The following is a 14,045-nucleotide window of genomic DNA, read 5'->3' as shown; positions in this document are numbered from 1 at the left end:
GGATTGCCTAGTGACATTAAAGTTAACCCTTTAGTATTAGTGGGCATTCAGAAAAATGATGCAACCACAGTGGAGCAGTGGACTCCAACCCCCGGACCCCCGGGTCAAATACAGACCTAGTTCATTTTGACTTTACTGTCCCTTATCAGAGTTTGTGTGTGTGTGTGTGTGTGTGTGTGTGTGTGTGTGTGTGTGTGTGTGTGTGTGTGTGTGTGTGTGTGTGTGTGTCTCACCTCATCGCAGTGGAACGCTGAACATCTCGACTGGCACGATTTCCTCCCATTCACACAGCGACAGGACAGGCATCCCTCCTCCCACTCTGATCCGGCCTGGCTCGCACACACACACACACACACGCACACACACACACAGCTCCAGATCTATTTCTTCAGACGATCATTAAATACCTCGCTGCATAATTTATGTCATGAATGTCGGTGATGATGCTGTAATTATATTAATACATAAAACGTCATGATGTATTTTGCATGTGTGTGTTACAGTACAGAATCACCCACTAGGGAGGGACTGTGGCTCAGACGGAGCCATTTGTGGTTCATATTCATGAGGTGGTTGATTAGAAAACTGTAGAGGGTTTTATAGAGATATATGTCATACTTTTCCCTTCAGGGATTATAATCAGTATATAAAACAAATAAATCAATAAAATAAAAGTCAATCGTTTACACACAGAGAGTGAAGGGGGACAGACTGGCAGAAAGAAAGGATAAGTGGGAGAGGGAGGAAACAGATGACAGGAGTGATGGAGAAAACAAGAGACGGAGGGACAGTCCGAGTGCCGGGGTTTTTTTTTATTACATAATGGATGAGGCTGCAAAGTGGCCTGGGGGGGGCATGTCACTCATCTTTTAACGGGTCATTCTTTATGAGTAAATAACACAATAGGAGTAAATGGAGTGGGGGCGGGGGGTAAAGCATAGTTTGAAACAAACACCACAAAGAGGCAGCAACAATGGTACAAGGTGTGTGTGTGTGTGTGTGTGTGTGTGTGTGTGTGTGTGTGTGTGTGTGTGTGTGTGTGTGTGTGTGTGTGTGTGTGTGTGTGTATGCGTGTGTGTGTGTGTGTGTGCGTGCGTGCGTGCGTGAGTTTACCTCCCTCAGGACACCCTGGTCATGGCAGGGGCAGAGGGCGGGAATGACACACCCCCCCTGGGTGTTTCGGTAGAAGCCCCCCCGACACACGCAGCCCTCAGAAGAGTGGCTGCAGTTGATGGGAGGGGAGTAAATCTCCTGGCAGCTCCTCTCACACAGCAGCACCTCCTCAGACACACTCCTCCTCCACTGCTCCTCCACGGGACACCCTGCAGAGGGACAGGACCCCCCTGCTGATGATCTGACATATTTTTACATGCTATTTTTAACATGTTTGTATGATTGGATTTTATTTTTGCTTTCTCTTTTATTTATTCTTGATACTGTGAACATCCCTGTTTCTACACATTTCTCCTGCATAAATAGCAGGTTGACTTTTACTTTCTCATCCAGGAGAATATGTAGCGAATATGTAGAGAATATGTATATGTGGCATATACAAGCAAACTTCGGTTTCAGACCACAATTCGTTCCTGAAGGCTGGTCGAATAGCGATTTGTTCGAATTCCAAGTTCGAATTTCCCATGACAAATAATGTAAATGGTCTGAATCCGTTCCAAGACGCTAGAAAACTACCTTTTTTCAACACATGTTATTTCACAATGTCATTTATATATCAAATTGTATAGTAATGAAACATATCAAAGAAATGTAAAAGAAAGAAGCAAACAGGAGAATGTAAGAAAGAAACAAAACATGGACGTAATCAGGTCAGCCTAAGGTATGAGTTTTATGGTACCGTAACTCGTACCATAGGCAATGGAACGCAAATCAAGTGAAAAATTATTGGATACAGTAAACTAAAATAATAATGTATATAATAATAATAATAATAATAATAATAATAATAATAATAATAATAATAATAATAATAATAATAATAATAATAATAATAATAATGTATGTAATAATAATGTTAAATCATAAGTACAATAAAGATAAGAATTTTTACATTTATGGTCGTTCGAGTTGGCGTCGACTTCCAAATTTTGTTCGATTTCTAAGACAAAAAAAAATTCCGAATTTTTTGGTCGAATTCCAATTTGTTCGATGTCTAAAGCGTTCAAAAACCAAGGTTTGCCTGTATGACCAAAACATAAGTAGATCCTTCAAAGAATCCAGACAGTCGTGATCAATAAACCCCTGCCATCATTATAGTAATTCCACCTTAAGGGAATCTGAGACCTACTGTTCAAAGAATCACCTGGAATCTAAGCGGTAAATCTGCTGTTAACATCATAAACCGCTCCAGTGCTTTGTGAGGACGTTAATCCTGACAGGCATGATAGCAGTAAGGGGACATGAAAGAAGTCTTCCTACTGCTGTAAATACAGCTGTCACTGCTAATGCTACCATTTACGACCACCATCTCTCACTCACAACAGTCAGGGGCCATGCAGCTTGTGGTGCGGTGGTCGGGCCCCTCACAGGGTCTTCCTCCGTACTGGCTGGACCGCAGTTTGACTCTGGTGGAGCTCTGTTGGCCCGAACCGCAGCTTGCTGAACATGGACTCCACTGGGACCAGTTGGCCCACTCACAGTCCACTGAGGGGGAACAGGAAGAGGATTATAAACACTTTCATGTCAGAGATCATCTCACCTTCATCTACCTGCAGCTGTTCCTCAGCTCCGGAAACAGAAACGACAATCATTTGGGTTTTTATTCAAGAAGAAAAACCCAAGTGGATGTCAAGAAGGAACACCAAGGTCTTCAACAGAGGTCTGGTAAAGTCATCGATGGATGACGCACAACACATTGTATTATTTTTAATTCAAGAGGTCTTCCAGAGGAAAAAAAAAACAGCAATATTTGGAAGCAACTTTGACAAGATGTGTTTCAAGAGAACTGAGTCCATGTTCCATGACATCATCCACGTCCCTCTATCGGCAGGATCTCTCCACCGACTGTGTGAGTCGGGTCCTCGGGATCAGGCCACCACCTGCCAGCTGTCATCATTACTCTCCTTCGCTTCCAATATCTGGTGCATCAACTCCAACTCTGTCTGTACACATATCCAGTCTCTGCTGTCAATTTGGCTCTTTTGTGTTTGTGGTGTCATGATTCTAGTTCTTTCTCCCTGCAGTCCCTCCATCAGATTCGGGTGGATCTGTTCTGGAACACTGCTGATTGAACTGACTTTTCCAAGTCTCCTTTTACCTGAAAAGCCTCGGTACAGCCTCCAGTCCGGCAAGGCAAACTTAACCTGACAGCAGACAACAGGTTTATCTACTTCTGTGATCTTGTATTCAAAGTCCTTGGATCCCTGGATTCTCTACGGGCTTCAACAGCCTGACAACAGGTGTCCACAGCTGGACACCGGCTGATAGCACAGATAGTCTCCACAGGTAACACCATTTGTCTGTGATAAAATGGGGCTCATGAGAAAAGTTCTGTTAAGGTATTAATCCTGGTTCAATCATGCATGTTATATGACAGATGGCAGACACATCTGTCATGTGACATATGTGTAATCTTCAACAGACCACAGCTCAGCACCAAATGGATTTTTTCTTCAAAGGGAAGACATTTTAGACTGGATTTTAGACTGGTGTCTTGTAGCATCCAACCCAAAGCACACGTCTGTTGCAGCATCTAACCCAAAGCACACGTCTGTTGCAGCATCTAACCCAAAGCACACGTCTGTTGTAACACCCAAAGCACACGTATGTTGTAGTATCTAAACCAAAGTACACGTCTGTTGCAGCATCTAACCCAAAGCACACGTCTGTTGTAGCATCTAGCCCAAAGCACACGTATGTTGTAGCATCTAGCCCAAAGCACACGTATGTTGTAGTATCTAGCCCAAAGCGCACTGGATGGACTATCCTGACATCTCTGATCCTATCTCATCTCTTGGGTAAATCTCTTATCTTATTGTGTCACGTTTCATCTAATCTAATCATTACAGTGATTTTAACTCATTTGTGTTTAACATTTGAAATGTTTTTGTAAAAAAAGTAAAGTGTGTTTTTTTTGTTTGTGTTTTTGTTGTAGTATTAATCTAATTTTATTATTTTTACCATCCAACTTCATTTACAGCACTGGAGACCAAGTCTGTGTTACTTTTTGAATTAAAAATAACTATTGGCTCTCTGACTCTCAACAGCGCTCTATAGACATCTGGATTTTTACCTGAACATGCATGCTGTCACTGCCACAGGAACTTTATTTAATTCCACTGATTTGAGTTCTACTTCGAATTGCAGGCAGAATACTGATGGAAAATACAGATCAGTGTTGTTCCTGCCTGACAGGAGACTAAAGGGTACTGCTGATGAGATTGTCACAAATAAAATCTGGATTACATCAGAACTCTTAACACATTTAAATGTGGGTGAATTTGGCTGCCTTAACTTTCAGTTCCTTCTCCAAGACCATTTAAAGATGTCCCCCATGTTTACGAAAGGAAAACCCAGTCCAGGCATTTGAAACTCATAATTGATCCAACTGTCTGTCAGTTATTGAAGCCAACTGTTGCAGCAGCTGTTACAACCTATAGACATTCAACATATCAATCATGGTCTTGACATTTCACGCAAACTTTATTGCTGCTGGTCAGAGCTAAAACGGTGCATGAAATGTATTTGGCAGGAACAGCTGTGACGGAGCGTCACTCACCATCACACAGCTCAGAGGTGCAGTTGAACATTCCTCCCTGGCACACACTGGAAGAGGCAGCAGAAGGTAAGGGGCGCAGAGGGGGTCAAAACAATAAGGGTGATATTATGGAACAGTGAGACACCAGAGGACACATCAGAACACGCAGCTATGTCCATCAGCCTGTGTTAAAGAGCATCCAAACCAGTGGGAGAGACATGAAACGACATACAGCATGTCTGTCTCTGGAAGACTACCAGGAGACCATCGGGGCCTAACTGGACTGGGCGTAGCTGACTGGAAAATAAACATGAGGTTTTTTTAATTTTCACCTATTCTTTTGTTTTGGGGTCAGATTTAGTCTAGTTACTGGTTGATAATGGGCGCGGCGACACACTCCCGTCACAGGACAGAGGTACTGGCAGTTGGACAGAGCTGTGTGGAGACTATTACCATGTGTTGCAGAGGTGCTGGACGGTTGTTCCTGGCGGCAGCAGAGCTCCAGTCTTCTCCTCATATTGGACATTCCTGCTTGGGTGACCCTCCGGCAGGGACATTGATGAACAGGGACAGTCAGTGTGGGGCACACAGGAACCTTCATGCAACACCTATGAGGGACAAAATGAGACTGGATAGGATCAGGTCTACAGCTGTCAGTAGCCATGTGAAGCTACACCACAGCTATCCACCACACAAACTGCCCTGACCTGTCCGGTGGGGCAGGTGCAACCCGGGGAGCAGGGTCCAGGTACACACTGAGTGTGTGTCCACAGGTCCTCACAGACATGGGGACAGGAGTTAGAACAGTCACTAAACACCTGCCCAGTGGGACACTCTGCAACACAAATGAACATACAACTAATATATATGACAGAAACATATGTGTATGATGTGTGCATACCTGAAAACCTGAAAATTATTATCATTATCATTACTATTATTATTATAATTATAATGATTATCACATCCTGCTTCAAAATGGTGACGCATTGTGTTTGTCAATGTTCGTCTGTTTGTTCATTCATCCGTTAGTATGTCCACCAAATATCTTCGCAACTGTGCAGATAGAAAGATGACACAAAAAGCACATTACTTAGGTGGCAAAGAGGATGAAAATGAGATGATGACCTTGAGAAAACAAGGTCAAGGTCAAATTTCAACTTTTTTACACTCAGGAACCGGATAAGATAGAAAGACGAGGGAGAAGGCCAGTGTGAGTAAGACTATAGATCAAAACTAGTGCTTTGATCTATGAAAGTATGTCAGGGTAAAATTTTGAATTCATGGGATTTGTGGGATGTTGCAGTCTGTGACTGCCTTGGTTATTATTATTATATCATTATTATTACATTTAAATTACATTTTGAATAAATGACATCTGTAACTCGCTACAGCGGATGAAGCGGGTATGGGAAATGAGTGAATGAATATAAATGGTTCAACAGGGGGCGCCCTTGAGCGAGGCACAGTCTATCCATCCAAGTTCTTACTAGTATTACTTAATTTGATATAGTTCTGGAATTACATTGATTACTAAACATGATAAAGGTGTGTTATGAGTGTGTGTATATGTGTGTGTATGTGTGTGTGTTACCATTCAGGCAGCTGTTGGTGTTACAGACTATGTGCTGTTCCAGGGGTCCCACACAAGCCGTACCTCCCGGCTCTGGCTCTCTAATGACCGTCTTGTTCCGCACTGACAACCCCCCACCACATGTGGTGCTGCACTCGCTCCAGGATGACCACCCACTCAGCAAACATCCCACTGGGGGAAGAGGGAAAGCCGATGGAGATCTGAACGTGTTGGTTGATGTAGTGCAAAGAACAACAAGCTAGGACGTCCTCATCTAATAATGAGGGTACTTAATCCACGTCAGACCTGGACATGAAGGCAGATCACAGGTCTCCATCTGCCTGGTGTCAGAACAGGAGGAATCCCCCCCTTTGTCCTTGCAGGAACGAGTTCTTATCCTCTGGCCCCGCCCACAGGAGGCTGAGCAGGGGCTCCATTGGCTCCAGGGCTCATAGATTGGGCAGGGAAGTTTGATGCACACCAAAGTGCCATTCTCACATGTACTACAGATTTAAAAGAGAGGTATGATAAACGCCCGTGTGTAGAGAAAAGTAGAGACATACATTAAATAGACCTTGACAGACTGGTAAATCAAAATGTGAGCAACTCTCTACTAAAAGAATTGATGATAATCTCAAACTCAGTCGGGAATCTCACCAGGTGTTACAGTCTATGGAAAACTCCTCTTTAGGGGAGAACTCCTGCGTCCCTTTTCCTGATGGAATCCCACAGCGACACTCCGTCACTGGGACACAACGTCCATCTTGTAACAATCGTCCCTCTGGACACCGGCAGCCTGCAACAATTAACGAGAGAGTTAAAGAGAAACGAAAAGTGGAAGAAAATGTATAATCAAACACAAATCAAATGTTACCTGGGTGACAGGCTCCCTGGAGACACTGCACATGCTCCCATAAGTCAGTGCAACTGCGAGGACACTGATTGGCACAGCTCTCCTGGTAGGTCCGCCCCCTGTCCTCACAGCGCTCACCTGGTGAAGCAACAAGCAGTGTCTCTCACATTCATTGGAGATGTTTGTGTCTGTGCTCCAGGTGTGTTTGTGTGAGTGTGTGTGTGTGTGTGTGTGTGTGTGTGTGTGTGTGTGTGTGTTTGTGTGTGTGTGTGTGTGTGTGTGTGTGTGTGTGTGTGTGTGTGTGTGTGTGTGTAGTATAAACTCACACATTCATATATACGTATACACTACACGTACACATACACACACAAAGTATCTAAAAAGCAACACAAAAAATGGATAAATTAAACTTATAAAAATATATATATGTGTATAATATAAAAAATAATTAAAAATATATATATACCTAAAATGTGTTTCTGCATGTGCTGCAGAATACAAATGGTCTCAGACGCTTATCCAGCATTTTTTTCAATTCCACAGCAGGGCTTGGAAACACTAGGTCAGCTAAGTTGTGCTGAAAAGACCTTTTGCAATGAAGGATCTGATTCTACAATCAATTTGTGGTCAATACAACTATTGACTTAGAAATTGCTTAGTAAGCATCCTTTGCATTGGAGACTTCATGTGAATTGCTGACTGCGGAGGGTCCTACCTGGGCAGAGTCCAGTGTTGCAGCTGTGGCTCTGGTTCTGCTGGCCCTCACAGTGGGGTCCTGGAGGAGAGGCTAGAGGCCGTCTGTAGCGCTGCCTGACTCCTCCGCTGCACGGGTCGGCACAGGCTGTCCAGGCGCTCCACACACTCCACTGACACACATCTGGAAGGGTGAATGTTTAGCATAACCAACATCAGCTCAGCTCTCACCCTGATTATAATGACTTCAATTACACTGATGACTGCTGCAACACTTCTAATGGCCGCTCTACTGATCATCATCAGCGATACCAAATACATATTTCTTGTTTATGGACATACATGAGATAATGACATTGATCAATATCTTATAGATCAAATTTGTTTCATTTATTTGTAGGAAACAATTTTCACACTAAGTAGCTTTTAAAAATTTGGAGTGAATGTGATAAGATATAAAACTTTGTAAATATTAAAATCAAACCTAAGGTTCACCGGGTACGGCGGTAAATCAGAGCCATTCTCATTCAAACCCAAAGGGAGAGCACCAGAGAAGGTGGTTGAAGGAAGAGGAAGAAGAAGCACAGCCGAATATGAATCATTCTTTGCAGAGGCAGAACACCAAATCCAATCAGCCTTATGTGTCCCCACAGACGCTGGGACTTTAAACAGCAGGAATGATGGAAATAGCAGGGATGCATACAGTCTAATTTTTCACAGAAATCACTGATTATTGCTATTGGCAGAAGGGGGCTGACAGAAGTAAAGTAGAAATACCCGCTCCTATCATTAACAGTTCTTGTGTTTTAAAGCTACTATGAAAGTTGGACCATGGGTGACCATTTCGGGAATATAACTAATCTGGTGTTCATGTAACTTGTTGGATGGAGAATAATTTGCATCATGATGTGATCATATATCTGAAAAGAGCACATGGAGTTCCTTAAGGTTCCATTCTTGGGACCCTTCAGTGTAACCATTACAATCACCCTTCATTAACTGAGTTTCTTCTTCTTCTTTTCCTTTCAGTGTTTCCCTTCAGGGGTCGCCACAGCGAATCAGTGTCCTCCATCTAACCCTGTCTTCTCCATCCTCTTCTCTCACACCAGCTACCTTCATGTCCTCTTTCACTACATCCATAAACCTCCTCTTTGGTCTTCCTCTAGGCCTCCTGCCTGGCAGTTCAAAACTCAGCATCCTTCTACCAATATATTCACTATCTCTCCTCTGGACATGTCCAAACCATCTCAGTCTGGCCTCTCTGACTTTATCTCCAGAACCTCTAACATGTGCTGTCCCTCTGATGTACTCATTCCTGACCCTATCCATCCTGGTCACTCCCAGAGAGAACCTCAGCATCTTCATCTCTGCTACCTCCAGCTCTGTCTCCTGTCTTTTCCTCAGTGACACTGTCTCTAGACCAAACAACATCGCTGGTCTCACCACAGTTTTGTACACCTTTCCTTTCATTTTAGCTGAAACTCTTCTATCACACATCACACCTGACACTTTCCTCCACCCGTTCCATCCTGCCTGGACACGCTTCTTCACCTCTTTTCCACACTCTCCATTGCTCTGGACTGTTGACCCTAAGTACTTAAAATCCTCTACCTTCTTGATCTCTTCTCCCTGTAACCTCACTCTTCCACTTGGGTCCCTCTCATTCACACACATGTACTCTGTTTTACTGCGGCTAACCTTCATTCCTCTCCTTTCCAGGACAAACCTCCACCTCTCTAGCTTCTCCTCCACCTGTTCCTTGCTCTCACTGCAGATCACAATGTCATCTGCAAACAACCTCACCACTGTCTTACAGTCCTCATACATGTCCTGCACCGCTCTAACATACTTCTCTGCCACTCCAGACTTCTTCATACAGAACACAGTTCCTCTCTGGGCACCCTGTCATAAGCTTTCTCCATATCTACAAAAACACAATGCAGCTCCCTCTGGCCTTCTCTGTACTTCTCTATCAACATCCTCAAAGCAAATACTGCATCTGTAGTACTCTTTTTTGGCATGAAACCATACTGCTGCTCACAAATGTTCACTCCTGCCCTTAGTCTAGCTTCCACTACTCTCTCCCATGACTTCATTGTATTGTTCATCAGCTTTATTCCTCTGTAGTTGCCACAACTCTGCACATCTCCCTTGTTCTTAAAAATGGGCACCATCACACTTCTCCTCCATTCCTCAGGCATCTTCTCACTATCTAAGATCCTGTTGAACAACCCAGTCAGAAACTCTACTGCCACCTCTCCTAGACACTTCCATACCTCCACAGGTATATCATCAGGACCGACTGCCTTTCCACTCTTCATCCTCTTCAGTGCCCTCCTCACTTCGTCCTGACTGATCTTTGCTACACCCTGGTCCACAACAGTCACCTCTTCTAGTCTTTGTTCTCTCTCATTTTCCACGTTCATCAGCTCTTCGAAGTACTCTTTCCATCTTCCCATCACACTACTGGCACCTGTCAATAGACTTCCATCCCTATCCTTAATCACCCTAACCTGCTGCACGTCCTTCCCATCTAATCTCTCTGTCTTGCCAACCTGTATAGATCAGTCTCTCCCTCCTTACTGTCCAACCTAGCATACAAGTCATCATAAGCTTCTTGTTTGGCCTTTGCTACCTCTACCTTCACCTTACGCTGCATCTCCCTGTACTCCTGTCTACTCTCCTCAGTCCTCTCAGTGTCCCACTTCTTCTGAGCTAACCTCTTTCTCTGTATACACTCCTGTACCTCCTCATTCCACCACCAAGTCTCCTTATCTACTTTCCTTCCAGGTGACACCCCAAGTACTCTCTTACCTGTCTCCCTGATCAAATTAGCTGTAGTTGTCCAGTCATCTGGAAGCACCTTTCATTAACTGAGATTATGGTTTAAAAAAAAGAAAAGAAAAACATCTCGCCATAGTATTATGAGATTGTAACCATAAGTTAGCCACACTAAAAATATTTTGATGAAAACATTGATTATGACTCCAAAATTTAACAGCCACACTAAGAAAATAGAGAATCACCTTCAGTCATTACAGCTTTTTCAACTCAACCGAAATCATTTTCCTCCCCCACCTCTTAACCCCATTAGACAAAATTCTTACTTATTCATTAATTTTATTGCATCAGAACTAAATTGTATAATTTATTGGAGTTTATGCACTTTTGTCTTATATTTATCCATCATATTACTCTTTAAACGTTTTCCCTGTTTAAAATCAATATATGGCTCAACTACTCTTTTCATATCTTATATGTCAAATAAATAAATTATAAGTGCAATTGTAATATATATATATTCATACACTCTATATATGTGTGTACTGTACACACACACACACACACACACACACACACACACACACACACACACTTCCCTGTTCTCAGAGAACGCTTTGCTCCAGGGCTTCAGTCATTCTCTGACCCCCTCTGTGAGTCAGTTTTTTGACTTTGCCATGCAAATCAAAGCACTGCCTTGTTAGTGGCCTTCTCCATTTACACTTTTACAATGGAGGAAATTATTAAACTACTTCAACATGCTGAGTGGGGCTGAGTGACACTCTCCGATTCATCCGTGTTCCTCATCAAGGACTTTAATTTGCACCTGGACCTGACTCCGTCAGGTAAGGAGCTGACTGCATTCTCAGATTAAAGATTCACTCAGGCCAGAAACTGTTTTTTCTTTCCTCTGGGACAAACACCTTTACCTCTACAGATGTCCACATCTGGGCAGAGTCTCTCCTTGACCAGTGGTCCTGGACATTGACCCTCCTCCTCTTTAGAGACAGGAAGACCAGAATCCAAGTCCAAACAGGCCCGAAAACTCTTCTGAATTGAAACCACATCCCTGCCACTGTCAGCTCCTGCTTGGGAGGTGCTGTGTGGTGAGGGGGGAGGGGGTGAGCAGGGAGAGCATGGAGTCCACTCCGACCACTCACTGAGGATCACTGAAAGATGGAGCGGAGACATGACATGTTGGTGGAATGGTTCAAATAAGAGCTTTTTAAATGACTTTACTCTGCTTCCTTACCTTCACACTCTCTCGTGTCACACTGCAGACTCCCATCATGGCAAAGGCTGCATCACGAAACAGACAAAGGCGTGATGATAATACGACAAATATCACAGATCACATGCAAACACTCAAGAAGAGCGCAGACAAGAATTCTACAAGAATGATTAACATGAATGTGCGCCAACAGGCCGACCCCCCTCTACATTTATCCAGTTTAAATGCAGTGTTTGGTTGCAGTGAAACGACACAGGCTCAGTGCGTTTGCTGCTAAAGATCTATTCCAGTTGAGACAGGAGGCTGGTACAGAACACATAGGCGCTCCATCGGGGCCCCTATGAATTAAACAGTGAGGTCTAACCAGGTACTACAGCCTATGGTGACTGTGTCCCCCTGGGGGACGGTGACGGCCGTGGGGGGTTGCCCTGAAGCGTGGTGATACAGGTGGATGCAGCCGCAGTCTTCTGGGAGAACACAGGTACCGTTCTGCTGCAGCAGGCCCTGGATGGGACAGCAATTCATCAAGAAGAGCAAGTGGTTAAAGAACAGGTCATGTTTTTATTTTGGTTTTAACACGGGGGCCAAGGAGACGTACGGCGGTACAGGTACAGCCAATGGTTAGACAGGTATCCTCTATTAAAATGTCCCAAAACAACGAGCCATCATCCACAAAGATAGGGCCTCCTCCCAGCAAAGCAGCAACTGATTAGATTATTTGTTGTTTAGATGCTTGGCTACACCTTTGCATCCTGGTTCATATTCACACACCCATCATTTGGCTGTTTTTGGCTGCAGCCTGCAGCTGTTTTCACTGAAAAACCTCTAATAAACACACTGTAGTGTTACTCACTCATCCTGCTAGGCCAAACAAATCCATTATTAAAGGCTCCAGCATTCAGTGATATAATATTATCCATTTGTTCAGTGTTACTGACGTATTGACTCTTGTGTTCCATATTTCATTAGCTTGTCTCCTTGCTGCTGTATGGGCAAATCATCAGTCTATCAGATGGCAGTTTTCACATTTGTGCAATAAATCAGAGCTAGAGGCTCCCAAACGGGGGCAAACAGCATCACGACTTGGATCAAAAAGATGTACAGGCAGCAATATGCAGCACAGCGTGTCTGAAATTTATCACAATACATTCTTGGTCTGGTGACACACAGATGAGCCAGTTGACCAGTAAACAGCCACACTGCGTCGTTATCAGAATTGATGTTTGTCATATATCGGAGTCTGTAATAACTGCTCAGAGGAGAATGTGAGAACATGTATTATTTCTGAATGCCCACATCTAAATTGACCGTCTTTAGGTGTTGATTTAACACACATGATTTTTATCACATTGATTTGAATTAGTTGTCTGACACACCTTTGTTCTCAATATGTTAAAATATTTCATCTGCCGGCTGTGGTGTTTATTTTTAGAAATCCTAACCATGAAAAACACAAGTTTCTTAGTTCTAAGATATAAAGAATGATTCAGTTCAGGATTGCTGTGAGCATAGCTGACTGTCTGTACACTGTAAATTATTCTATGTGCAGGTAATTAAATATTTACCTGTGGGCAGTAGCAGCCAGGTGTACACTCCCTTATGCCTGAACATAGATCTTTACTGCCCTGTAGTGCACAATGCTTCTGACAGGGGGAACCACAAGCTGAGTACACAAATGGGGCTTCACAGTCTATAAAAAAAAAAGAAGGCAGAATTTCAACCCACACAAAATCAAACAACAAGATTCTGCACGGGTGCTGTATTTCCTGGTTTAAGAACATGGAAATTAAGAAAATGAAAGAAAGGTGTCTTTTAAGCCGTAAAACAATGACTGAATAAAAAAAAAAAAAACTGGAAATGTTTGTGCAAACAAACAGATTCTTGATCTCACCTCCACAGTTCTGGAGACTGCAGGTCCTGCTCTGCGTCTCAACAGGAGTGCACTGTTGCCCCCTGGTGGCCGGAGAGAGAGCTACACGGTATCGCTGCTGCCTCTGAGACTCACAGGAGCACTGGGACCAAACACTCCAGTCTGACATGGGACAGCCTGACACACAACACATCCAGCCAATCAGGCTCCATTGTGTTACTTCAGTGAAGCATTGAACTCTATTTCATGGCAGTACAAAGTGTTGGTTAGAAGAAGAAGAAGAAGTAGCACACTTTATTGGCACCAAACTCACTTCATTCTTCATGATTATCT

General features: G+C 43.5%; 1 protein-coding gene across 1 annotated transcript in view; it reads right to left on the bottom strand.

Moving 5' to 3' along the window:
• sspo (SCO-spondin) overlaps positions 1-14,045 on the bottom strand; it is an 87,069-nt gene that overhangs the window by 10,064 nt on the left and 62,960 nt on the right. Inside the window, exons 98-113 of the mRNA XM_068304597.1 lie at positions 13,734-13,889; positions 13,408-13,532; positions 12,207-12,346; positions 11,864-11,910; positions 11,541-11,780; positions 7,853-8,014; positions 7,159-7,275; positions 6,942-7,080; positions 6,591-6,787; positions 6,306-6,476; positions 5,419-5,546; positions 5,165-5,319; positions 4,733-4,779; positions 2,494-2,658; positions 1,114-1,322; positions 234-329 (exon numbers count right to left, since the gene is read on the bottom strand). Coding sequence (XP_068160698.1) covers positions 234-329; positions 1,114-1,322; positions 2,494-2,658; positions 4,733-4,779; positions 5,165-5,319; positions 5,419-5,546; positions 6,306-6,476; positions 6,591-6,787; positions 6,942-7,080; positions 7,159-7,275; positions 7,853-8,014; positions 11,541-11,780; positions 11,864-11,910; positions 12,207-12,346; positions 13,408-13,532; positions 13,734-13,889 — 2,294 coding nt within the window. The remainder of the gene's footprint in view (positions 1-233; positions 330-1,113; positions 1,323-2,493; positions 2,659-4,732; positions 4,780-5,164; positions 5,320-5,418; positions 5,547-6,305; positions 6,477-6,590; positions 6,788-6,941; positions 7,081-7,158; positions 7,276-7,852; positions 8,015-11,540; positions 11,781-11,863; positions 11,911-12,206; positions 12,347-13,407; positions 13,533-13,733; positions 13,890-14,045) is intronic.

This window comes from Antennarius striatus, chromosome 20 (assembly GCF_040054535.1).
Source record: "Antennarius striatus isolate MH-2024 chromosome 20, ASM4005453v1, whole genome shotgun sequence".
NCBI lineage: Eukaryota > Metazoa > Chordata > Actinopteri > Lophiiformes > Antennariidae > Antennarius > Antennarius striatus.
Note: the sequence above shows the minus strand (reverse complement) of the source record. Positions and strands in the feature narration are given on the sequence as shown.